Source organism: Amblyomma mixtum, chromosome 7 (genome assembly GCF_055824585.1).
Source record: "Amblyomma mixtum isolate Tamu chromosome 7, ASM5582458v1, whole genome shotgun sequence".
Taxonomy (NCBI): Eukaryota; Metazoa; Arthropoda; class Arachnida; order Ixodida; family Ixodidae; genus Amblyomma; species Amblyomma mixtum.
Genome location: NC_143018.1, coordinates 33886829 through 33914691, shown reverse-complemented (window position 1 = coordinate 33914691; position 27863 = coordinate 33886829). Strand labels below are relative to the sequence as shown.

At 46.1% G+C, this 27863-nt stretch overlaps 1 protein-coding gene across 1 annotated transcript in view; it reads left to right on the top strand.

Moving 5' to 3' along the window:
* Positions 1-27863, top strand: part of LOC149335617 (uncharacterized) — a 178971-nt gene that overhangs the window by 115583 nt on the left and 35525 nt on the right. Inside the window, exons 3-5 of the mRNA XM_089552198.1 lie at positions 14005-14231; positions 21985-22229; positions 24757-24917. Of these exons, the coding sequence (XP_089408324.1) occupies positions 14005-14231; positions 21985-22229; positions 24757-24917 (633 nt within the window). The remainder of the gene's footprint in view (positions 1-14004; positions 14232-21984; positions 22230-24756; positions 24918-27863) is intronic.

The following is a 27863-nucleotide window of genomic DNA, read 5'->3' as shown; positions in this document are numbered from 1 at the left end:
TATGGTGTTTTCGTCTTAGCTCCTTTGGCAGAAAACGTAGGGGCCGATCAGAAACGTCTCCGTTATCGCCGCCAACCGCAAGTGTTGTGCTGTCCCACGCTGGGCTATGATATCGCGCGCTATGCAATTTGCGTCTGCAACCCCACTTTTTTCCCCCTACACACCCTTCCCTATGCTTTCCGGCTCCCTACATTCCCTAAAAAGGAAAAGAAGCAGCAGGCAGACGTTTGTGCCGTCTAGGGACAAAAGGTAGAAAAAAAAACGAAACAGGCGACTCCGTTTTAGCAAGAGGAGAGAGCTCGAGAGCAGTGACACGCATAGCGCTCTTTGAAGAACGGCGCTCGCCCTCGTGGATCTCCAAGCGTGAAACTCGCATATAAGGGAAGAAACGTTGAAGCACGCCCGCCCGCACATTTTGAACCGCCACTCCTTTTATCCCTCTCATGCGAGAGTTAAGGACGCACTCGAAATCACCAATGCGTGGTGCCGGGTGAACGCAGCGCGGTGTAGATAGTAAAATAACAAGTTGGCGACCGACGGAGAATAAACACTGCAGGAAAAGTCGGTGGGGAGTTAGGGGGGCGCTAGCTTCGCGAATTCTCTTTGTGCAACCGGGGAAGGAAGGGCAGAAGGACTGGCAATGGAACAAGGACAACAAAAAACAGGGAAGAAAAGGATATGCATAAGAAGACAAGCTTGGGAAACTAGAAACTGAAAGAAAGAAAAAAGTTTGTGCAAATATGGTTCTAGCTCGTTTTCTCTTGTCTTTTGATTGCGCTTCCGAAGCGTGCGACTCTCTTTTCCATTCAAAGTCACCCTCGACACGCTGGACTCTGCCATGAATTATGCGCATTAATCAGTAGTCTAGGGGTAGGAGCGCGAGAGAGCGATGCGCATGAGCGACACTCTTTCAGCCACCCTCTCCACCTTTTACCCAACTCTCTATCTTGAAAAATACTCCACACTGTTACACTCCGGTGGACGGCCACACGTATGCTTAGAGCTTGGAAGGAGAGAGGCGCAGGGATTTCGAGTTCTTTCGATGCACCCTTTGCACTTACTTCACGGCCCCTTGCACGGACCGTTAGCATTTGGAATTGCTCCATCACACCGTCCCGAAAAGGGAGTAAGGAAGTAGAAGAAAACAAAACAGGTAAACAAAGATTGAGCCACGTCTTTTCAAGAAGTTTGCGTCCTTCCTTCCTGGTTCTCCGTGCTTATAAATACACTCATTGCTTCCGGAGGCACACCAAGCATGCCCGCAAGAGAAATACTGTAGCAGAGTCGTCCGTCCGTCTCCCCGTTCTCGCTGTGATTTAAAAGCAGAGGCAGGGCTAGGAGCAAGGATAGTCTCTCCCTATACTTCCCGGAAATGCCGGCATTTTTTCACCTGAATGCAGGTCGAGTTCTTCGAGGTGTTTTTGCCTCGGAGAAAAAAGAAGGAAAGCTCTCCAAGTCTTCGTCCAGGTCAGCGTCGTCACCATCTCCTTCGTCGGCAGAAATGCGCTTCTTGCGGAGAATGAAATGGGCCTTCTTCACAATGTTTATACTTTCCTTTGCTGTATACGTGCAATGAAAGGCAAAGTAACTTCGCATTTCCCTTTGTCACTTCGCGTTCTTGATTTCATTCATGACGTCTTTGGTTGCTTTTTGTTTTTTTTTAGCCCTCTTTTGCCCTCGCAACATTTCATCCCCTTTGAGGCAATTCGCTCTTTGAGTTCAGTTCAGTGCGTTCATTTAAAGGCACTACGCTCGAGATTTTTCATCCCGTTTCCTTTCGGTCGAGGACTCTCCCTTATGTTTACCTTAGCGCTTCCCCAAGTTTGTTTGCTGACTTCGTGCTAGACTAAACTCTGGGCAGATCTGCAGTTTTAGAACTGCGTCTGTGCAACTGCGTCGTCTGCTGTATGTTCTAAGTTCCAAGTATCCTTCCGTCATCACTCGGGGCAGAAAAGCCGAGCATAGCCTCTTGCAATGGCATTGTTAGTGCTTTTTAAGCTTTCATACGAGGCAGATATACAGTTTACTCAAAATCTTGCGAACTAGAAAGGTACCGAAAATTGCTTTCAAATATGCGGAGATACATTTCCCTTTAACGGCACCCAAGCGTAGGTTTGAATAAAGAGGAAGTTTGTTTTAGGCGACGTTGAATTCTCGAGAGTCCTGCGTACAAGCATATAAATTCCTAACACAGAAACCTGTCTTTAAGGGAGATAGTCATTCTAGGCGCCATTCTAGGTAACTATTGTAGGTTTGTATTCCTGAGGCCCATGAACGCTCTGAAGTTTACCTAGGTGCAAATACAGATGACACATAAACTGGCGGAGCTATGAGTAGAGAGGCGAAAATTTGCCTGATGCAAGCATTTTCGGGGGTGCTAGCCTGGGCTTTACGTCTAGTATATTGCAGTCCTTTTGTCATCATTTTGAGCATTTAAAGTTTGATGCTTTAAGAAACATATTCACACAGCGCAACGAAACGAGGGCAAGAAGGAACAGCGCCCGTCCTGTGTTTCGTTTTCCTTCTTGCACTCGTTCCGTTGCGCTGCGTGAATATGTTTCTTATAGCAGGAACCAACTAGCCCACACCAGAACCCTCTTAGAAGGTCTGATATTGTGCGTATACATGCAATGCACCAAGATGATAATCAACGCCGATAAGCACAGCGGAAAAAATATATTCTCATTGGTTATGTTCCCTGTCAATTGCTTTGAAAACAATCTTAGCTTTCGTATGCATAAGAGCACTTGAAACGTGATTATTTTGCAATTATTTTGAAAAGACACATAATGCTCTTGATGCTTTAGCGTTTCACAAATCGGTGCAATATTAGGTTTTGCTTGTTAATATTTCGATCAGTAGGAACCGCAGTCACCCGATATACGTTCCATCTACGTTCCTTGTTTATTGCACAACCTGGAATGCGGAATCGTTGTTTTTGACTTTTTTGTGCATTTGCAACGCGTAGTGCGCTTTAAAATGCTCCTCAGTTCTCCATTTTTTCTTAAAGGATAATCAGATAAGCGGAGGCAGTGAATTTTTTCTAGCGTCGGCTCTAACTTTTATCTCGTTTCAGCCAAGTAGGTTCATTGTTTTCCACTGGATTCGTCGACGTTTTGTTTAAATGAAGCAGGCGGCTAGGAAGTGACGCATTTGTAACTGCGTCTCGATTCTTCATCCGATTTCGAGCGCCATCAGAGCTGTGCTTTCTTTCTTGGAACATGGAATTTGGAAGAAAAAAAAGCAGGGAGGCACGACAGCTTGAATGTTTCGTAATCTTAAAATCCAATTTGTCTTCCCGTCTCGCAAAGACGACGAGCTGCGTCGAATGCATAATAAAAAAGAAACAGATTCGGCGTAACAGGTGTCGTAGAAAGGCAGTCATCCACTGCTTCCCTTTCTTTTTTCTTTTTTTTTTTACAGTGTTTGCTCGTGCCTTCATATCGATCGGCTTTAAATTTCTAAACAGCACCATCTGTCCGCAGAATAAATCTACGCAAGAAAAAGATCCAACAAATGTACTCTTGATGCATGTATGCCACTTGTTTGCGTAACGTTCCATAGTCTGGCAGGATAGTAGAGATGGGACGCGAAAAGAAAATTAAGAAAAAGAGAACGGCAGGCGCAGTTGACGTGAACTGATGCGCATTGAATTGGATCCTTGCATCCTGGGTTATTTGTCCTGACATCGCGCACTATCTCCTAGCCTGTCAGGTTAGGCAAGACGTCGCGGAGAGACGTATTATATGAATACGTGGAGCTGCAGTACCCGGTGAACGATGCCTTGTGTAAACCAGCGCCAGTGCGGTAACGGCGCTGTCAAGTCTTCGTTCCAGCTGACGCGGCACCGTTTGCAGTATCGGTGATGGTGTCCCGGAGTGATCATTGTGACAGTACCTGGAGTTACACCAATACTTGATAGTTTGGTTTGATTTATGGGGGTTAAACGTACCAAAGCGACTCAGGCTATTAGGAGTGCCGTAATGGAGCCCTCTGGAAAATTTCGACCACCTGGGGTTCGTTAAAGTGCACTGACATCGCACAGTACACGAGCTTCTAGAATTTCGCCTCCATCGAAATTCGAGCGCCGCGGCTGGTATCGAACCCGCGCCTTTACGGTCAGCAGACGAGCGCCATAACCACTGATCCACCGCGGCGGCAAATATAAATAAATAATGGTGAAGGTAGGAACCACAGACGACTCCACCAATCAAGTAGAAATATAATTTCAAGACTTGATAAAAATGACTCAGTTAAAGTTCGATTTGAGGGAGACAATTTTGCGCCCGAAAAGAGACGTTCTGCGTTTGTATTCATACGTGCTCAGTAGAAAATTCAGACAGACCCGGCAAATATCGGGAAGCAAATAGGTACGGCAAGTAAAACATCGCGGACTGTAATCGACTGCAAACTCAGACTAACCGGGAATGGGTGTACATGTCTGACGCTTTCACTGTGAACTTTGGTTAGATTAGCGTGCTGTTAGTTAGTATGTAAACTGAATTCTTTGCACATCGGGGCGCTTTTTTTCACTCTTTTTCTCTGTGCGAACTGTTCATAGTGCTTTGTGATCACCGTTCTTTCTTCCACTCTAGTATTGTATCATACCCTACTAGAGTTGCCAATTCCGCGTTGCTAACAAGGGAGTGATCGCTGCAACGATGCAATGACAAATGTTCAGATGATACTCAAAAAATATCCGAATAAGCTTAAGGATAAAAGATAAAAAAATAATGTCCATCTACTTTCCTGTCCATCTCATTACGATGCATTCTTTACTTTCTTGATATAATCTGTCTGGTTTTACTCTTGACGGTGCACAGATAAGAATTAGGAAACGTACGCAGAATTTTGTAGAACTGCCGAAATGGCCTTCATAACAAAAATTTTCTTCATGACGAAACCTCAATATAGGAAGTAAGAATGGACTTAGATCTGCTCTCGAAAGTGCACTGAACAACGGTTCAATCTGCCATGATTTCTTATTGCAGTGTCTCCTCCAATGACAAAGTTTTACCTTTATTATTAGAGCATTTTGGTGGCTGCCCGTGGCAAAAAAAAAATCTGAAATCTTTTCCGGGGTAGTTCATTCGTGTTGTCGATATTACGCCGACGGTTCGAACGCATGGCAGTCGCTTATAGGCCACAAAACCCAACACAACAATGCACTCAACATATATCAGCCCTGTTGAATTCTGACTTCAGGCGTGGACAGGTGCTCGATGTTACCTTTTTTTTGGTTGAATTTTACTATCGCTTTTTTCGATTCAATGAAGCATCCGCCTTCCCATGGCCTCAAAGACTTCCAAGAGGCAAATGTATACTGTGAGCACCGCTTCACCATACTAGGCACATACCGCAAAGTATCTTTATTGGTGTTTATTGAGGTGTTTAGGTGTTTATTGAGCGCAAAACTTCCTGTGACCTGCAGCTCAGCTTACATCGAGTGAAATGTTTGAAAAGGATCCTAGTCCCCACCTGGGACAGACGAAGCACTTCAGCCAATGCGTCTTTTGACAAGCTGCTCTGGTTACATTAAATCAACCCATCATCATCAGTAGTTTTGTGTGGTAGACAGCCCCTCTTAGCTAACGTCGCCAGTGATGCAAGCAGTCATTCTACTGCGAATAGAATACCGGTCTAGATGAGCGTTACGTATGACACAAAGAAGCCAGTCTCCCAAAGGGAAGCCAGGCGTGGGTCTGCGATCGCCTTACGCTGGTGATGGTCTGCGGTTCGACGAATCCTTTCTTGGAAAGCGGTGACCGAAAAGAGATCGCGCTCCCATTATTACAAGCTTTCACACTGCTGCATGGAAGTGGGTAGAAAACTCCACCGCTCTGTTTTCTTTATGCGAAGGGAAGCCATCCGACCAGCAGTGTCGCTTCTCCGTTCATTTTTCTTGAAAACCAACGTTAGTGATTCGACTTGCTCGATACTACCGGTCGGCTCCGGCCAAGAGTTTTAAATGGACATATTTCAAGCGGCGAAAGGACATTTTTATGTCGACTCTTCATAGTCACTGCACTGTCGAGCTGTACCTCTTGTCTTCTTTTTGTCTGTCTTCGTGCAGGACAGGCTCTCCCTACCGTCTTTTTTTCCCTTCTTTCATACCATTCTTATTTTTCACCTTTTGATATTTTCTTTTATGCTTTTTCACTTCTTTCATGGTTTCTTCCTCAGCACAGATCCTTTATAAGTTTTCCTTCCTGCATCTCCTTCTATTCTGTCCACTTGCCTATTCTCTCTTTCTTTCTTGTTCTTTTTTTTGTTCATTACTTTCCCCCTTTCATTCCTTCTTTCTTTAGCTGCGAAAACAGTACGATTGTCGCAATGCGAAAAAAATTGAAACACGCTTAGATGTTCTGATGCGATGAAATGCGTAAGCAGGATATGCCCTGCTAGGATGTTGTTTCTCTCTTTGATGGCCTTCCCTTCAGCCGCCTCCCATCGCCTGAAAGCTTCGCAAATTATTTTCGCTTTATTTTGGCTAACTTGCTTTCCATTTCATTTTTTCTTTTTCTATTTTTGTTTTCCATTTCATGCACTTGCGACTTGCCTGACTTTGGCTGGTTTATGGCTGTCTATGGAAGTTTTTATGTTTTCGCATTTCTTGCATTATAAACATTTCGCCTTACATGGAGCGTAGAGAGCGAACAACGGATGACGCGTGCTCGCTTCCCCCTCTCCGCACTCACCGAAGTAGGTATTCCTTCTCGCCCCTCACTGGGTGTTTGTTCTCGCGCTCGGCTGGCGCTAAGCTCACTGCAGGCGCAAGAGGCTTCACTCGGTGGCCACACAGAGACACACGCCGCCATTTCCGCCTAATGGCACTCATACTGGCTACGCATAAAAGGCGTCGTCTCTTTATGTCCTCGTGGGGTGAAGCCACCGCCCTCAGAAGCACCACCTGCCAGCTCCCTCTCCACCGCACCCTTGTAGGAAGGAGGCTGCACACCTCCCTCTATCCAACTACTGACCCCACTCACCCACATTCACCCTACAGAAGCGCCATGGATTACCTAGTCAACCAAGCTTAACCTCCATAAGCACCACCCATCACCAATGCGCCTATACCTCCATCTCCACAAGTCCTAAACCCACTCGGACCCAAAGGGAGTGATTCATGCTTTCATGTCGAGAGCCGTGCGAAAATTATAGCCACCAACATGCCGGTTACAAATCGCTGTCCGGAATTCCACCTGTGTGTGGAATTACGCAAACAAAATCACTAGAGGAATAGCGCAAACCTGTACTAGCGTATGAATCTTGTCCTGTAGTATTATGTTACCATTTGTGCGCGCTGCTTTACTTGGTCGTATCGGGGTCATCGTTGAGAACAATAGTTGCAGTTGTTCTTTGAGAGTCACGGCGTTGCTTCTCCTGCAGCTGAAGTTCAAGTTCGCAAAGAGTCATTACATCTCTCGGCATCTGAAGCTGAGCATTCCGGCAGGCGCGTTTTGCGGTCATTTTATTTAGACGTGTGAGCAGTTGTCACCTATTTCCGCGAAAGCGCATGCACCTTTCTATGCTTTCATTGTAGTCTGGAATTATTCTCAGCGTTTTTAGTGTGCAACGCATCAAAGATAGCAATGTAACGAGTGCAGCTGGCTTTTATTCTATTCTGCGAGCTATCGGGTTCGGAAAAAATTGGCAGAGGCTCAGTTTGGTTAAGCCCGAAAATTGCGAAAGCAACTTCATCCGTTTCTCTAGCCCGTATCCGCCGTGTCTACCGCCACTCTGCGCCGACGGTTGTTGTTGTTGTTGTTGTTGTGACTGAGAGAAGGATGAAAAGGAAATTGCACGGGCCTGCCAACTGGCTCCAGCCGAGCCACCACCGCTGCCACGTGCAGATAGGGGAGAGTTAAAAGATCAGAGGAAAGAAAAGACGCGCGTCGCAGCAGCAACTGCGTCCGCCGGAGCGGACGCTGCTGAAAAAAACAGATAAGCGGCCGAAGCCGCGCTCGCCGAAGGGAGAACAGATACACCTCATTCCTCTGCGCCGATGGCACGAGTTTATACAACTGGTATGACGTCACTCCGACCGCAGCGCTCCTAGCGGGAGAAGCGAGAGGCTCACCGCCCGCCCTTGTCTACCACCGCTCTCCGCCGACGGCACGAGTTGGGGCCCTTCTCTTCCACAGATGGTGTGACGTCACTCCTACCCCAGCGCCTCTAGTGGGAGAAGCGAGAGGCACACCGCCCGCCGTGTCTACCGCCGCTCTACGCTGACGAGCCGAGCCGGGGCCCTTTTCTTCTACAGATGGTGTGATGTCACTCCTACCACAGCGCCTCTAGTGGGAGAAGCGAGAGGCACACCGCCCGCCGTGTCTACCGCCGCTCTACGCTGACGAGCCGAGCCGGGGCCCTTTTCTTCTACAGATGGTGTGACGTCACTCCTACCACAGCGCCTCTAGTGGGAGAAGCGAGAGGCACACTGCCCGCCGTGTCTACCGCCGCTCTACGCTGACGAGCCGAGCCGGGGCCCTTTTCTTCTACAGATGGTGTGACGTCACTCCTACCACAGCGCTTCTAGTGGGAGAAGCGAGAGACACACCGCCCGCCGTGTCTACCGCCGCTCTACGCTGGCGAGCCGAGCCGGGGCCCTTTTCTTCTACAGATGGTGTGACGTCACTCCTACCACAGCGCCTCTAGTGGGAGAAACGAGAGGCTCACCGCTCGCCGTGTCTACCGCCGCTCTACACTGACGAGCCGAGCTGGGGCCCTGGTTTTTCGCAGCTAGTATGACGTCACGTCTAAGGTCACGCTAAAGGTCAAACGTGTCCACCGCCGCGCTACGCTGAAGAGCTCAAACTGTGAGCAGTATTGCTTTCGCAATAAAAAGTTAATTACTTTTATTACATTTTCCTTCTGTGCCAGTCCATGAAGTCTTGCACGATAGTTTTGAAACATTCCCCTCATCTTACTGTTTTTCCTCATTACTGCCCCTTCTTACGTCGTTACTCCAAAAGCTTAAGCACTGGCTTCTAAAGAAAAGGTTTTAAGATATGCTCTCAATCTTACCTCGCCGTCTTCGTCTAAGACCTTGCGTTAGACAGCGGGGTCCCCTTTCAGCGTCATGGTTTGTTTGTAGCGCACTATATCCTTTCTGGATGCGGCATGAATTCAAGCCCATAATGCGGCATAGCGAGTTAGCTTTCCCTTTTTTGTTTCCTTTTATGTACTCAAAAGTAATATGTATGCCTCGAGATGGAGGAACGGCAGACATCAAGATGCGCTTTAAGGCTTGCATATGAGCTTGGGTGGTCTATATTGCAATTTTCGCTTTCTTTTTCTTCCTCTCATTTCTGAGCATAGCTCTCCTGGTCTACTTAGTTGCTTTAGTGCACGCTCCGGCTACGGCGTCGTTCACGGTGGGACGGCGCTATTTCTCCTTTTATTCGTCTCCTACGGAGAGACGCTCTCTTCGAAACTCTCTCGGAAGTTCCTTAATGACTGCAGCACGTGTATTCGATGCGCACAGCAGCAGCTAGTTTTTTCACGACACCAACCCTCTGATACGCTTACGTTTTCTTCGCTAGGTCACGATACTCTTTGGGTTCTTGTATCATTGCGGCAGCGAAGGGACTTGTTTACATAGAGAAGAAACTCAAAACACACGGACGAACGCCTCTCTATGTGAACTTGTTTCTTCGCTGCAGCTATGATAAAGAATGCGACCTACTAGCCCAATAGTTTGTTTTACTCAAGTACATTTTTTGTTCTTATTGCGTATTTCTTTCTTCTATTCACTATTTGTTGCTGTTGAAGCTTATGTAGTACTTCAAATCAGGTGTGTTTGCAATGTTCCTGTACAACACTGTACGTGTATACGTCATTCGAACAACTTCGCGCAGTTTTGTGCATGGTGCATACAGTAGGTACTTTCATGGCGTTGGTTCATACGATTTATCGATGTAAATATTCGGAGAGCAAATAATTGTAGCCAGTGTTGTAGACCTGACATATGTGCAGGTTACAAGGCGTGGCCTCTTTCCAGACGAAGAGCGAATATTTTTAGCACTAACTATACACACCTCAGTGCCGAGGCTCTTTTTTATATGCGGGCAGCCAAATTTGATTCAAATGATGTTGTCGATGTTCTTTACAAGAAACAACTTGTGAATTTCATACTGCGCAGGCAGTAGACGATGTTTCAGTTTCAAGAAGAGCATCGGTTTCTCGCAGATAAATATCTTAGAACTCCAAGCTAACAAATGAATAAAATAAAGCCGGCAGTACTAAGTTTCATCTACCTTAAGCCTTCTTTCTTACATTCACTCTTCTTCAGTGGTGAGATACGTAAATTCGCATGTTTTGGTCCGTTGCTAAAAGAGAATCATAAGCGTCAAGTGAAGCTGCTGATACCGAGCTGGTGTTCAAAAATTTAAGGACAGAGGGTATGAAATGAGGTGGCAGTGCACTCACAAAGTGATAGAACGGAACATGAACACTTGGTCAGATATCTGCATGGTCGGTAGGAGAATTAGGGGGTAGAAGAAAGAGGAACTACGACCAAAGTATCATCTGCAAACAACCGACACTTCGGGGCAGACATGACTTCTTCTTCAGGCAGCCAATGCGGCTAAAAAAAAAATTGGTTTCCTCCACGTAAGATTGGTCGGAGTTCCCAATTGCTTTCTCATCTAGTGTTATGGAATGCCCGTCTCTAAATACAAACTTTCCCAGCTTAGTCAGCCCTGAGAAGCAGTCAAATACATGCAGCTAGGGACATAAAGCCGTACAACACATGTGGGTGCGTCGAAACCTATTGCGCTCGAGTGGGCGAGCTCTGCTAGCTACAACTGTCCCATCGCAGAGCCTGTTTTCTGACTCAAAGTGCTTTATTGAAGTCTGTGTGACGGAAACCCATTTGGTCGGGATGGTACATGACCAAAATAGAAGGCGCATTGTGTCCCGTGGGGGAGCCGAAATGTCATCCCATCCTTTCTTTTGGTAGGCGCCTTCTATATTCGTCAAGGCGCTATATTTGGTCACCTGAACAGCAACAGCATACGCATTTTTATTATCTGTTATTTCTTGGGCGCGCCAGACAGAGCCTATATAAGCTAGTTGCTGAAGCTCAAATTATTTCGTGATTTCAAGGAAGGCGGCGTTTCGCCCTAACGAGGCTTGGTACACACACCAATTTATGTATCGCATGCGCAGTGGCAAAGCGCAAATATAACTCACAGCTAATCCTGTCCTCTGTCTTCTTGGTTTTGTGAGTGAGATGCCGGTTATACAGGGCCTGGTTAGCGTACCATTACTACACGCAAGCATTCATCATCGCTCCGTGGATCATTATCCAGCACCCAGTTTTTGCTCTTCCAACACTCTTATGAAGAAAAATGGCAGCGCCATTAAGCATTGTTTGTCTCTTTAAAGGCGCCGGTTGAATGCGTCTCTTGGCATATTCTGCACCACATTGTCGTGAACGCTAATCCTTCGTTGCATACAACCAAACTTAACCCGGCGCTAACGTATGCAGTGCTGAAGGTTAATGAAGATTCATTAATTAATGTCGGATTACAGTATAGCTTCAGGCTTCTAAAACTTGAAAGTAATTTTCAGCGCCGCGTCTATTAAGCCACATGAAGTTCAGCGCTGAGCAGCAAAATAAGATAAAGCTTGGTTGTGGCGTTCTTGTGCAGGCGGCACTTCATAACGAATGAGAGGCACATGACAACTCATGCATAAGGTGCAACTCCTGCGTCATAATATACGTTGGCAGGAGCAAGAAATAAAAGATAAAGTATTCGCCAGAACGTCGTATTCGGTAACACACTCAAAACGGCCCTAAGTGCATGCATAATGCTCAATTCAAAGACTATGTGCCATGAACCAGATTTGCCAAAAGTAACCGAGAACAGGTTCTTGCTTCTCAACCGTATAGCGGAGCCTTTACGGCACCCCTAAAGACCGACCGGAGTCAAAACGTGAGCACAAGGGTGCTTCTTACTTTACACAGATTCAGAGCTTAAGGGCAGTCATAAGTGCTTCGCTACGCGGTTCAGAAACAAACCACCATTGCCCGATTACTTCTGGCAAAGACGGTACGTTCTAAGCAACCATACGTCTCACACCGGAACCTTCCGTTTTTGCAATAGAGCTTCGTAGAACAAAATCTAAACTGAATTATAAACAACACCAGCGTGAAAATAAAATAAAAAATTGATAGTAAAAAAGGAATTGGATGGCCATACAAAGAAGAGAAAATGAAAACCTTCTCTGTTAAGAATAGTTTGGTTTGGTTTATGGGGTTTTACGTCCCAAAGCGACTCAGGCTATGAGAGACGCCGTAGTGGAGGGCTCCGGAAATTTCGACCACCTGGGGTTCTCTTAACGTGCACCGACATCGCGCAGTACACGGGCCTCTAGAATTTCTCCTCTAAAGAAATTCAGTTAAGATATAAGTATAGTCTGAGTGTTTTTGTCAATTTCCTTCCATCTGCCGCGCCAAGCGTGGTTCATGAGCCACATCGATTCAGCGCTATAATTTAGAACTCCTCTGCACTGTACCTCCTGACTGCATTGCCCTACGTAAGCACCGTATTGATAAGCAATACAGCCTTACTGCAGCCTTTCATGTAAGACACCGAAGACAATGCGGCAGGAGCGAACCTCAGCTGGTGCTGATTAAGCATAACAGGGCATCCGAATACTAGGCGTCGCTTCGTGCTACCATCAGCAGCAACAACAAAAGAATCGTGACTCTTACACGCCACACTGTTTCAGGCTCCGTCTCCGCAAACACACAACATCAACCAAAGCAATCAGAAGCTGCTGGTGCCCGTATTTTTCATCACCTATCGGGCTCACGCCTTTGCCGCAAGGTGGCTCTGCTGCACTACACCGGCCTGCGATGACCCGCTACGAAGCCTCTCGTCTTTTCAATACGGGATCAACGAGAGACACAAAAGCACCTTCCTTACGCTCTTGCGCAACGGGAAACAGCTTTTTCTCGTAGGTAACCTGCACTAGGTCTCGCTAATAACGCACAGCGCGTGTAACTTTAGGAGCTGGAGCCAAAGTCTCACTAGAATAGGTTTCTTCCTCGGAAGAGTGCCTTACTAATGGAAGCCTACATCCAGTCTCACAGTCTACCAGATTCGAGACACTACATAGCTGTCATTCACTATCGAGAGCGCTTTCATTCCTATGCAGTGTACGCACCCCTTCTCCCCCACTCACCACTCGGTTCTTTTTTTTTTTTTTTGTGGCAGGACGTAAAAAGCACACATACTGAACAATGTGCAAGAGTAGGATTAACTGAACTCCGGCAGTGTCCCAGCAATAAAAAAAAATCTACAATAGAGTTACAGATTGGCACAAATCAGAACAAGGAAAAGGAAAGCGGACACAAAGTGAAAAAGTTTGTTATTTTAACAAAGTATGCCGCAACTGTCGTTGCGCTAGTTTCGCAACTGCCGACTCAAGTCACGTGTGCTGCGCCCGCATCCTTTGTTGTTTCAACATTTCACCGCTTAGGCCTTAGCCGAACAAAGGAAGAATGAAACGGACAAAGTAAGGAAGGCGAACCACTAAACTCGGGAAATCTATTTTTTTTTTTTCAAGGATTGCTTCCTCAGCCTAATCTTGATTTCCGAGCTTAACGAACTGCTTTTTCTGTACAAAGGACAAAACAAAAAAGCGCTTTCCCGATACGTGTTGACCGGCGTTTCGAAATAGCGTTTCAGCATCTCTCAAGCTTTAAGGCTGAATGTGCGCAAAGAAAATGCCAAAGGTGACGTCAAGAACAACACACATATAACGAAATTGCGTAGTTAAGTTCTGAACGTTGGTCCTAGAGAAAAAAAAATAAAGATGTAAAGAATGCTGCGTAATGAGAAGGATGTTTAGCATTGATATTTGGAGTGTTCTTTCCTTTCTAGATGACTTTGTTTTACCTTTATGTGAGGCGTCAGAAACACGCAATAACGAATCCTTTTCCCTCTTTCCACCCTTTTTTTCCTCCACCCTTTTCCCTTTTGTTCGACACAGGCGTACTGGTGTTCTGGTCCCCGTTCCACGACCCACGCGTTCACGAGGGGGCGCCAGTGGGTGTGCACGTGACCACCGTGCGCGCCCTGGACGAGTCGGCGCCCGGCAAGCCCGTCGCCTACAGCCTGCTGGACGTCAAGGACTCCAACCACTTCCACCTGAACCACATCACGGGGAACATGACCACCGCAAGACCCATCACCCGCAAAGTCGGCGACAAGTACGAGGTGAGTCCCACAGGGTAACAACGGCCCATACAGTGGGCCCATGCGGCCACACGAGGGCCACAAACAGAACCTTCTCTCTGTCACCTTCTGAAAGGTTATTGGCTAGCGAAGAACGAACACCACTCAGTGAAAGCGCAGGAGAGGGAAAGGAGGAAGTTTACTGAACCGACCTTGTAGGCCGGGAATGCAATTGCCATTTTAACGCGACGACATACGAGCTGATGCTCGGAGGCAAAGCCGTGCGCGTTGTCATACTAATTCAGGATTGGGTGGCAGTGTTCATGACATCACACTGCGCTCAACCAATGAGAGTGAGGTGTGACGACAGATAAGAAGAGTCGAGAGGTTTGCGTGGTGTGAACTGCGCAGTAGTCAGAGTGTGTGGAAAGTCTCCACTGCTCTGTGGTTAGAGGGTCGAGTCATGTGACAGGGTGCATGACGTGGCCGAGGGAGTAGAGCGTCGATTAAGGAGTGCTTCTCACACACGACAAAGGCTCTGAGGCAGGCGTGCGCGTAGCGCACCGGTGCTTGTGGAGTTGCAAAGGAGGGCTATGGGACTTCTAAGGCTAACGCGTTCGGCTTTCTAAAGGTTAGGAGTTTGTAGTTAGGTCCACTCTTACTGCACCTTCTACTCAGCGACAGTCACTACATAAGAAAACAGAAGAGAGCAATGGGCAAGGCTTAAACGAAAATGGGAAAGAACCATTCTTTGTAAGGTGTGAGTTTGGGCTAGTTTGTAATCCGTGCTTGGCACAAAGCGCACTGAAAACATAAGGATGATTTAGGCGCCCTTGTCTGTCGTCTTCACACGTCCTAGTTTTTTGTGCGCGCGTTGTGTCAAACATTTTTTTCATCGTAAACTCTGCATCCCTGTCGCGACGTCTTTTCTTGCTGGTGCATGCCGGGAAGTGAGCAATTATTCCGAGAGCTCGGTCCTTTCCCTATAGGCAAATACAAAATAAAATTCATGCCGTGAAGAATGGAACGTGCTTTTTTTTTTGTATAGGAAGTTTGGAATGTTGGTTAAATGTCCTTCAGAGCGTCTCCCGCTTTTTGTACCAAGCGAGTATTCTGGAACATTGTTTTTTATTTTATTTGGCTCTCAAACTGCTGGGACGTTCCTGTTTCGGCGCTGTCAGGGCGCGGCCTACGTGTCGTCACTCTTCTTCAGTTTTCTGCCCGAACTGCATAGCATCGCGGTGCGCGTTGACGTTAGCGAGGGTCGTTTGGCAGCGACGCGTTGTTGCCAACATCTTCCTATATTAGCGGCAGCGACATGCAGCGGAAAGCACTCGACGGGATGACGTCCAGACAAAAGTTACAAGGGCACCAGCCAACAAAGGCGCCAGTAATGTCTGGATACTTCTCGACGAAAAAAAAAGAAAAAATGGGGAAAAGCGCAGCAAGCGTGGGTGGAGCGACAACAGAATGAGGCGAAACTTTTTTATGAAGGGATAGTCCTGCTTCAACAGCCTGACAGACTCCGTAGCCGCAGAGAAGACGCTGCCTTGGTGTTGCCGACCGGGAAGCCGATCGGCGTCGCAACTAGGATGAGCATCAGTGTTGTATGAACACCGCCTAAAGAAGCAGCGAAGCTTAACACAGCATGTCATTTTGTTTCTGTTTATTATATACTTGAATTTTAGTCCAATCTATGAACTGAACGGCATTGCTTTCTTAACACTTTGAGCATAGACAGTTTAGGCTGCTGAGCCTCGCAAGTAGTGACCGATGGAAGCGTGCGGGAGCGTCATGATGCGTCGAAATTTCTACTCTGTCGATTTCTTTGTCTGAACGCAAGCCCCTCTTGTTGAACAAAATTAGTTCCTGCAATATTCGTACCATAGCTGAAGCGGAACTAGTCAAGATGGCGGACGCCACGGTGTCAACTCTGCGCCGATTTTCGCCTAAGAAATTTTATTCTTTAGTCTCTTTCCAAATTCATATTCGGGCTGTCTGGTCGCGCTGAATTTGAACAACAAAGCCATTCCAAGTTCCAGCTCGCCTTGTTCGGCACCCTCTAGCTTTTTCTTATTGCTTTTTGTCAGTCAGTGTTATGACACCTACTAAGCGACTTGAACTAGAGCGTGTGGAGGGATTTATTTTTCGAGGGAATGTTTGATTCCGGGAACACGCCAAATGAAGCTCTCCTGAAGCATATTGGTCCTGAGGCAATAGACCGGGGTAGCTAAAGTGGGCTTTGGGTTCAATATCTTCTACATTATTTCGCTTCTTTTTACTGATACAAAATGTGCTATTCTCTACAGTCTGGCAAAAATAATGTTCACGCCTTTTTCTGTTTTCGGAGAAAAAGTGTATAGCAGTAATCGCTACCGCTTGAGAGACGCTTCTGCCAGATGGTCATGAGAAATTCTGACTTATTTAGTCTCGCCTGAGAACATTTTTACGATCTTTATGTTTTGTCGGTATCACTGCTGTCTTGTTAGTAACGCATAAAATGTACAAGGTAGGGAGGGAAGACTTAGTTGCTACAGCCAACGCTAGAGACACTTCTGCCAGATGGTCATAAGAAATTCTGACTTAGTCAAATGTTTTAGGAGAATCCCCCAAGGTGGAGTAGATTTGTAATAAGGGACTAATTACTCATTGACATCCACCCGAGCGCAGCCATACGGCTACAAAGGAAAGCTATACAGCTTTCTCAGAAACTTCGTAGTTAAAGAAAAATTCGTCCTGGTCCGGGGTTCGAACCCGGGACCACCGCTTCCCGGAGCAGTCGCTCTACCAATTGCGCTAACCGGGACGGCAAGCTTATGGTAGGGCGAGAGCGAATTGATCAGTAACTCGAAGTTCAGTAGGATCAGTAACTCGAAGATCAGTAGGACGAATTTTTCTTTAACTACGAAGTTTCTGAGAAAGCTCGATAGCTTTCCTTTGTAGCCGTATGGCTGCGCTCGGGTGGATGTCAATGAGTAATTACTCCCTTATTACAAATTCTGATTATTTAGTCTCGCCTGAGAACATTTTTACCATCTTTATGTTATTTCAATATCACTGCTGTCTTGTTAGTAATGCATAAAATGAACAAGGTAGGGAGGGAAGATTCAGTTGCCATAGCTAACGTGTAGACAAGAGGTCTTATCTCAGGTGAGGAACAAGTCCGCGTATCGAAGAAATGATTGTACACTTTGTGTTGTGTACAGTTTCGTGGGAACATCTTTCTCTCTCTCTTGTTTAGTGGCGAGTCAGGTATTTTGCTTATGTCGTATTATACTGCATTTATAATTGTATTTGTAGTCTAGGTATTGTTTTGCATGTCGTATAATTAGAATTTAGAATAATCAATAAATTACGGGATTCTTAGGCGCTTCTACATTGAGCTCTGAATGACCTAGAGGTGAAAGAAATAAGAAAGAGGCCTGAATTTGGGGGCTTCGGAATAAACCTCATATTCGTTTTGAAACGACGAAACTCAGTGCATGCACCAGCAACAGTCTAAGAAAATTGAGAAGAAACGTGGAAATCTTACAGTAGAATGTTGGTAGAAGTGTAACGGACGATTGCTCGCTGCGTAATTAGCCCAGGATATATGAAATCATGAACCACTTACAGGCGCACAAACAGCAGTGACTATCTTGAAAAGTCTTTCAAAAAAAATTTTAGCCCATTAACGGCCTTTAGCTTTCGTTGAGGATGATGATGATATTCCCAGGCTTGATGGCACATACCCACGGCGGGGGCTTGTCCAACGTGCATAGCGGATACAAACGCACGCATGTGCAAGTAGTGGATTATTTGGATAATTTTGTTACTTAGACTAGAATTTGTGCCCAAAAAAATACGGAAAAGAATAAGCAGTGAATTCTCATTCTAGCAGAGGAATCAACCTGATGTAATTCTTTATGGTTTATGGGGGGTGTTTAACGTCCCAAAGCGACTCAGGCTATGAGGAACACCGTAGTGGAGGGCTCCGGAAATTTCGACCACCTGGGGTTCTTTAACGTGCACTGACTTCGCACAGTACACGGACCTCTAGAATTTTGCCTCCATCGAAATTCGGCCGCCACTGCCGGGATCAGACCCGCCCTGATGTAATTCTATAGACGTGAATATAATCGCACACAGTTTTCTGGCGCTTGGCGCTTGCCCCGAAGGAGACGAGAATCGGAATATATAGATTTATTGAACTTGGTCTGAAAGAGTCAGTAATAACTATTACAGACATCAATTTATCTGGTCACTTTTAACATTATTGTAAGACTTTAAGGCGCCATTCTTTCGTTCCTTGCTATTTTAATTGCACGCAATCACTTTACAGTCTCCTTCGCTGCCGCAATCCCCTTTTATCACCGACAGCTCATTAAAGAAATTGCTTCCCGCTGCGGAGCTTCTTTCATTCCGCAGTCTCCGCTCGTTTCGAAGTATTGCATTTCCTGCCCTCGGTTTCGCTTCGCGCACTGGGAACACCACTTTCCCAGTCTCCACGTTTCGCGCTGCCCAGCTCTGTTGTGTCGCGACGGGTGTAACATCCTTTACCTTTCCTTTTCCTTGTTCGTCTTTTCCTCTTTGCCTTCTGTGCCCCCGCGTCTTTGTTGTGCTTCGGCGAGAGCCTCGGGAACGAGAAGGCCGAGCAGACAGAGGAGTGGCGGCTACTCGACAAGACGCTGAAAGTGCGACGTATGGTGGTGGACAGCTTTTATTCCTCGCTCAGACAGCGAGTTCCTGTCGCTGCCTCGGTCCGGCAAACACCGCTGGCGCCTCGTGAACCTCTTCAAGGACTGCTTTTATTGGAGCACCTCGTTATACACTTACATCGTTCTTTTTTATTGTTTGTTGCTTGTTTCCTTGTAAATCTGGTTGCTCGGCTTTCTCTGCCAGTTTATAAATTTCTCTATATTTTTCTGCCCTGCAGCAAGACAAGCCCAGCCAAGTTCTTTTGATCTACGTTGGCGTTCCCGGCATCTTTGTTTTTAACCTACCTTTTTATCGTGCCCTTTCTTTCACCTCTCCCCATTGTGTCTCTTTCTCTGCAACTATTTCTCTCATCCACATCATTCTATTTTTTAGTAGTTTCTTTTCCTTAGGCTCTTCGCTCCGGCTTCTTCCGTCTCCCCCCCCCCCCATCCTGTCGTCCAGGCAAAGCAAGTCGAGCCAAGCTATGCCCAAGCATTGCTGTCCCGACCCCAGTTTATATTATTACTTCAATTGGATTACAACTTTTTCTTTCAGTTCGCTTCCTTCTTTCACTTCTTCATTCTGGGCGTCATTCGTGATTACCCTTCACTTGCTCTTTCAATTCGAGCTCGGCAGCACCAAGAATAAGTAACAGCCAGCTTCGCTGGCGGGACTTGATGGCGATGGACGATCGTACCCGCACAGAAGACGCAACGACATACGCAATTCCGTACACGTTTCGTCGCCTCTTGTTTCTCAGCATTTGTATGTTTTTTTTTTTGTTTTTTCCTCCACAAGGCACGTGCCATATTTGCGCTGCTGCGGGGCTGCAAGAGGTACATGAGATGTAGAGTCTTTGCCAAAAGTAACCGAGCAAGGGTGGTTTGTTTGTTAGCCGCGAAGCGAAGAGCTAATGTCAGCCCTTAAGCCCTGAATCTGTGTAAAGTAAGATGAACCCTTTTCGTCAAGTTTTAAAACCTTTCGGTCTTTAGAGGTGCAGTGAAGGCTCCGTTATACGGTTTAGACACAAAAATCTGCTGCTCGGTTATTTTTGGAAAGGGGGCACATGTTGCTGAGAGCATAAAAAAGACTGTATTCTTGCGCTTGAAGAACTTTGTGCAACAATGTGAATAAGAGCAAAGTGAAAGAATGGAGCAGCTATGCAGGTACCCTTTGCACGAAGGCGGACCAGCAAAGAAGGAAGTTTACAAAGCGCTACAGGAGCACTGTTGTATACGTCTCTTGGTCGTTAAGCGACAGACCGCTAAGAAAGTGAGCGTGATGTTGTGGTCGGCGAAGCTGTTAAGCAGAACGCAGCGTTATCCTGTGGGCCTTCCAGTTCACTTCTCCCGTTTCGACATGATCCACGTGAATGATGAAAAACGCCCTGATAAAAATTTTTTTGACAGTCTATAGACTCTTCAGAGACTTCTGTCTATAAAGTCTATAGCCTTTATATAGAAAAATCCTAGAGAACAGTCTACAGGCAATGCAAATGCTATAGACAGTCTATAAACAATCTATAGGTTTATGGCCATACGCTTTTAGTGGACTTTGTACATAGATAGTCTATTGACTAAAAACAGACAAAAAGAAATATCTATACGAAGACAATAGAGGTTATAAGAAGACTATAGATTGTCTACAGGCCATTTTTATAAGGACGTAACCTTGGGCACAAGAGCTGTATCCTAACTGAGATGAATGGTGTGGGGGGCAATCTTGCTAATGGGAGAACGTGCTTCAAATTGCCGCTGCGCTATTACTGAGTTCTTGTGTATCTCGTGTACAGAATCATTTCTAGTGGGATGGCGACAAACTTCTCCTAGAATTCTACTTAAGGCTTGAGTGCTTCCCTTCTATAGCTATCACTTTCAATAAAAAAATTATTCAAAGAGGCTCTTTTAGTAATCCGGACCTGTGATCACTATTTATAATAAGCTTATTTCTCACACAGAACCCAAAAGGAAACTAGCGACTTCTGATATCCAGAGCCCAGAAATCAGATATTACACCGAATGCGGCTTGTCACAAAATATGATATGAAATCGAGAGAGCATGTGGTCTTTTGGTCGGCGCCCTGTATTGTACGTAGCTTTCTCTGTGTGCTTCTATTTGAAAAAAAAAATAAATGTACCAGTAAATGAAGAGCTCCTGGAATAGTTTTTTTCACACGTCTTTTTTGTGGCTTTCTCCAACTACTAGTGACAGATGCGTTCGATACCACGCATTTACGTCAGCATGCCTGAGTGTTTGTTCGTTTCTATTTTCCTATTATTATGTCATTGCTTCAGTATTTCTTGCAAATTGCCTTAGTCAACTGCATCAGTATTATATAACATATTCAGTAATATTCTTAATCGAACAACAGCACAAAATAAATAAATTAATTTAAAAAATCCCTCGTGTCCCTTGGTTTCTGTGGCTGTTGGCTTCTTTCATATTTATAACGAGCCCCTCATCCCCCCCCCCCCTCTCTTGTTTGCTTAATTGCTTAGCGAGGGCCTCGGTTCTGGCAGCCTTGATGCCATAGGAAGCATAAGAGGGTTCTCACACAGCTTCCACTCTCGCCGTTCGATGACGTGCTACGTCACATCAGCGGTAACTCAGGACGTGCTACGTCCGCCGCTTAAGAGCGTGGGTGGCGCTGGTGAACACTCTAAAAAGATTAGATTATTTGTAAACATAAATAACCCCGAAAGCAGAAGAATTGACAGCCGTCGCCGTAGCTCAGCGGTAGAGCACCGGACGCGTAATTCGGAGGTCGTGGGTTCGGATCCCACCGGCGGCATGTGGTTGTTTTTCTTCTGCTTTTCTAATCAATTAGCTTTAAGCGGTAACATATTCAGTAATATTCTTAATCGAACAACAGCACAAAATAAATTAATTAATTAAAAAAATCCCTCGTGTCCCTTGGTTTCTGTGGCTGTTGGCTTCTTTCACATATATATATATATATATATATATATATATATATATATATATATATATATATATATATATATATATATATAAGTAAACTCGTTATAAGTAAACAAGTCTGTAAATACACAAACACGAGAAGTTCCGATATATTTTAACCCGTTCCCCGCCCTCTCTCTCTCTCCTTCGGCTGCAGGTGATCGTCGCCGCCGTGAGCCAGGGTGTGACCGAGGTTAAGACGATGCAGATCGAGGTGACTGTGCCCAACGAGTATCCGCCGCGATTCGAGCACTCCGTGCACCGCGCCGAAGTGCACCAGACACGCACCCGACCCGGATACCGGGTGCTTCAGGTGCGAGCCCACGACCCGGACCCCGTGCCCTATAACGCCGAGGTCTATTACCGGCTCGAGCCCGGACCGGAGTCCACCAGGGCGCTCAGGTAAACAATGCCGTCCATCTTCTGCACGCGCCAATCATAATAACCAGATTTTCTCCGCCTACTTATTGGTACGAGGCAATGATCCGCAAAGCTTTTTTTTCTCAGTTTATTATTCCCCCATTTGTGAACAAAGCTTGAATCTCATCACTGACGGGAAAAGGCTAGAAAGCTATCAGAAAATTCAGGCAATTTTGAAGGCGCCCCATACTTCAGCTCCACAGCGCCTGCCGCCCCACCGCCCTGGATTCTGGACTGTTATGTTGCGAGAATATTGCTGCGGCATGCATGTACAGGGGCGTCCACTCTTAAGGTGAACGCGAGGGCGCGGGGCCGCGCTCTTCGGAGCGCCACTGCTTCCGTCACGGCCGACCATGGAAGCGAAGTGTCAGACTATTTGAATCACTACCTCAAGGTCCTTGTGCCCTTGCGTGCTTTGAAAAGTGGCCGGGTCGGACGCACTGGCGCTAGCGAGGCCACACGCACACGTGTTCACCCCAATAGAGGGCGACATTGTAGTGGTACTTCAGGCGGAAGTGTGGTTAGGCCGGCTCACCTCAGACCACCACTTACTTCCATTTGCCGCCATGGCAGCCTGTGTTAGGATTTCTGTGTCAAAAACAAAGGCCCTAACTTCCGTTTTGATGCCCTGAGCATCGTGAAGAAATCTGTTCGCTCGAAGTACATTACTCGTCAGCATTTTGAATGATCGTCTGAAAGGCGATGTTTTAGTACAGCTTTGTTTGCACGGTATGGGAAGGTATTTTTATTCCTACCAGGCGTTAATATACCTTAGCCTCAGTTCGCTGGAGACATTCGACATCGAGCGTTTCTACTGCGTTTGTAATGAACGATGTCGAAATAAATGTACACGTTGAAACAGTACATAAGGAAGCCATTAATTCCCAGGCAATCAACGGCTACTCCCCAACATGTATGAAGCGTACTACTTGCTTCTTATAAAGTTCAATTTGCTCTGGTCACATGCTGTTATTCATACCTCTTGAAGTTTAATACAGAAACAGTTAAATTAAAGCGTATTAAATTTCATTTTAAGCTCTTTGATCTGGCTAGATGTCACTTAGGCTTTCTAGAAAACACGCAGTCTTATCCAGCGGTCGTTGCTTTACCGTAAACGCTAGCCTTCTTGGCAGCGGACAAACGATTCACAGCAGAGCACCTAAATTCCTGTTTCCAGGCTTCTGAAGGAACAGATGGGATGGGAAGTAAATGTCAACGCAATAGCGTGAATTTTTAGCCATTTTCGGGAAGAGAACTTCGGGGAGTTCAGACTACGTTCACTGAATTTCGCAGGTGTTAAGATGTATTTGCCTCCCGAAAAACTGCCTTAAATTACGCTTCTTGTATTTTCCGTGCTATCAGCGCTACCAGTGAGATCATCCTCTATGCTCTTTAGGGAACTGTTTGAGCATATTCAGGGTGTTACTTGTGGCAGCAGCAACGGGTTATCTGTGATTTGTCAAAGCAAGTTCCGCTGGTCAACCATTTGCACTCGGATCACAATGACAAAAATATCATGCGCACAATTTGTACATAATAACCGCTTGTGGTGTGGAGAGGAACTTTTGTCTCATTTCGAGTTTTAAAAGCGAATGGGAGCTCTATAGGCCACGACCACTATCAGCCTATTGTGCGCACAGTCACGAACTACTTAGCCTGTTGCGCTATTTTTATGCTTCTGTCAAAGCGGTGATTATGATTCGCGTTCAAAAATTATTTACCTCAAAGAGGCCATACTAATCTACCCACGAGCTCTTCTCAGTCTTAACGTTGAAAAATAGGAGCGCAACAATTGCAGATGGCGCCTGCATAAAATAATTTATTTCTTAAATCTCGCCCCAAGTCTAGAAACAAAGGGCCGCATTACGCATAGAGACACCTTCGGTAGTGCAGGAAGCTAAAGTGTGCGCTAACATCAGTTATTGTGAATAAATGAAACTGTTCAGGAAAAAATATACCCGTAGCTCCTCCTTCAGTATTTGCACCGAATATTATTTCGTGCTACGGAGATTCTAATCTAATCTAATCTACGGAGATTCTAATACTTACGCCTTAGCGGATTTTGTTTTAATGGAAGAGGAGCGGGAAGGGTGTTAGGGGAGGGAGATGAACAGCTCTCTTTTTATTTTTGCCAGATGTCAGCGCCAAACTGCCACAGGGCACACAAAAAAAGCGATCGCTAGACAGTATCGATTGCGGTTTTCAAACCAGCGGAGACATAGTGTTTATCGTAGTTCGAAATCAAGCAAAGATTTAGTGGAACAACAAAAGGTTAAGTTTATGCATTGTTTTGTCGCAATTTCAAGCCACCCAAGCCACAGGTTTAAGCATTTAAAGCTTTTAAGTGCGTTACCGCGCTTTCGAAGCACGTGCCTCACGATAAGTGCTTCGGGCTTCCTGTAGCCTTTGTCTTGAATTATGTTGTACCCTCTTCAACAGAGTGAGCTGTAAGCCGGGAGTGAAGCCTTTTGCTAGGTTTGGCTCTTATTATTGTCGTGCATTCTCTCAGATATCTCGCCCTGGACGGCATCACGGGAGAGGTGATGCTGAACCGCAGTCTGACAGACGTCGCCGGCTCCGTGATCGCCTTCACGGTCATCGCCGAAGACGGCGGGTCGCCCAAGAAACAGGACAGAGCGCGGGTCGTGATACTCGTCAAGAGCATCTCCGGTGAGCGCTCACGTCCGCGGTCACGTCTTACATTCCGGGCACTGCACAAGAAATATCCGATTCATGCGTCTAGAGACACTGACGCTCGTTACAAGCCTATTACCGGAAGTTGAACTCTTTTAGTATCTTGCTCTGTGGATTTCCAAAGATCTAAGCTGGGCAAAGCATATTAATTACGTAACTAGTTCTACGAAAAAAAAATTTCCTTCTGAGGCGAGCGTTAATACTGTCCACACAAGCTGTTCGGCTTGTTGCCTATAAATCAATAGTACTGCCTACATTAGAATGTGCAGCTATTATCTGGTACCCCATACTCAAAAACATACGAATCAGACTGAACCTCTACAAACAAAGGCAATTCGTATTAGGCGCTACATGCCTGCGATCTAGTTATTGCTGACCTCTAAGTATTTTTGCTCCAGCAAGAAGCCCATTAGGCGAGTTAGGAGGACACCGTGGTTTAGGTCTGCTCTCCGTTTCAGTAATGATTTTCGGCGGTAGGAATTCTTAAGATGGGATTGACTAATCGAGTGTGCAGTGCACACAGCTACAATCAATAACCTAGAACTGCACCTGATTCCCTGGCGCTCACAAATGTTTGCATTGTGCGGCCTTAGGTCTCGCATACAGTTTCTCAACTCGCATTTCTCTACTGCTACCTGCGATTAGCATGTAGCGCAGGAATAATATGCCCAGCAAACGGGATCCTAGTTTCCTATTGCGTTATACAAACTCATATAAAGGCTCGTCCGGACAACTTTACTAGCATCATCCATCAAATACTTTTCCGCTTGTCGGCTTCTGCATAATGACGTTGGAGTGCTCAGTAGGCCGCTACTTACCGTGCGATGGCGCCACGGTCGATTGGTGAGCGTCGTCTTCTCTCTGACTTGAAACCGGTGTCATTTGCATACACGTGGCATCAGGTATGGCTTATATCATCGGCTTCACTGCCTGCAAGACATGCCAACAGTCCTTCCAAGAAGTTGTGTCTGAAATGGAGTTCGATTTTTTGCGAATAAAAATTGAATACGTTTTCCCAGAGTGGGGCTTTATGTGACAATTGGCTTCGCGTTATTTGAATCTTCCTTGTGGCGCCAGTAGCGCTGTAGGCTCATTTCTTATGCAAAGATTCCATCTTGGAGGCAGCGACGATTTGTGGCCGCCAATTACGGTGTTGTCATTCAAAGCAGGCGGATCCGTCCTGAAATGAATAGAGCGGCGAGGTTATATAATGCTAGATTTGTAAATCGTTTTCGCAGCAACAAATGTGGGGCTTTGCTGATGAACGAACATTTGAATAGCGAGAAATAGCCTTACAATAGTTTTTTTTTGTTGTTGTTGCGAAAGCAACACTACGCCAGCCAGCTCGGCTCGTCGCGTGGTCTCACTTCAGCCTTGTGCCGTGGCCCACGAGCGACCTTGAGCCGCCGTTGCCTAGCAACGCCGCAGCAGCGCTCCAACAGATGGCGCCGCCGTCGCCGCCGTCTCGCTCCACAAGATGTGCTCCGCTGGAGTAGAAGGAGAGGAGGTGTCCCCTCGTGGGGGGTATATATATATATATATATGACCTTAGCCTCAGTAGATTCTAGTCGTTATGGAGAGCACGAAAGAGAGGCAACAACGAAAGAACGAAGAGAGGAAGAGACAACGTGCTCAATTGCTTTCGCAATTCAACTAGTGTTAACCAGAGCTAAACCACAGCCAATTTTTTTAATTATAACAAAAATTGTATGAAGCTGTCCTCTGTGCCCTTATGAAGCATGGTAACCGAGGCTCCCTCTAGAGGAACATTAAACCATCCAGAGCGATGAAAAGAGCGTTCGCGAAAGCGACATCGCAAAACCACAAGTGCGCGCTCATTGAGCTGAGCTCATCACCGTATAAACACCAATAATACGCCTAATGGGAGTAAAAATAAACTAAGCTGACAGTAAAGGGAGGAAAAAGACATTTTACTCTCTTTTCACTCCTTTCTGTTCAGAGTGAATATAGCAGCAGAACTTCACAGCCACTCCACAGCCACGTGGCGGGTACCACTGCATTTAATTTATACATGAAAACGACCTTGCTTTCGGAACAAAGATGATCACGCAACGATTGAGCAAATGGCTCCATAAATTCCGTCCTGTGGCCACCGCAGCCGGGACTAATAAATGCAACAAGTCCAAAGTTTCCAGAGAGTTTCCGCTCTCTCGGAAATTGCCGCATTTATTTGGATTTGGGAGTCGGTAATTCCGGACCGAAACAAAGTCGCGCTTATTACCCAGCCTGTACGTGTCCTCCTCACGCTAGCGACATTGCCAGGCTGTTCCCTGAATCTACGGACAAAGAGAGGGGGGGGGGGGGGGGGGGAGCAGCGGCCGCGATTACGACCGCGACGAAATGTAAGCGATACGGCATACTCTCCGCGTATGTCGTTACGGTCGTTTGAGGGTACCTGATTCACATTACGGAGTGCCGGTGCTGACAGGCATTATTTTATACTTTTTCTTCACAGAGGCGGCCTTTGTTATGCCGGTTTGAGAATCTAGGGCTAATAATGACTAATGGCTTATAAATATGCTGCTGAAAATATTCCAGTAAGCTTGTAATCTCGAAACAATGCCCAGATATGACTGAATCTTTTGCAACCTGGAAATGGACACTGGCCATGGCAAAAAAAGACGCGCCGCTGAAAGTTATGCATCTCAAATGAATTGGATACCATATTCTTCGAACGGAACTGGTTGGAAGTTAATTATAACTGAATTAAAGATTTCCTCCTCATATTGGTGAGCATGGCAGCTTTGTAGCAGCTTACCGCGCATGCCGATTCAACACTGGCTCGCAGCATCTCTGCAGTCATCAGTTTATCAGCCTAAATTATTTGTCTGTGAACAAGCGACGACCTTGCTTTTCATCCGATGAACGGTTTTTTTTTTTAGGAGCATTCGCATCGCACCC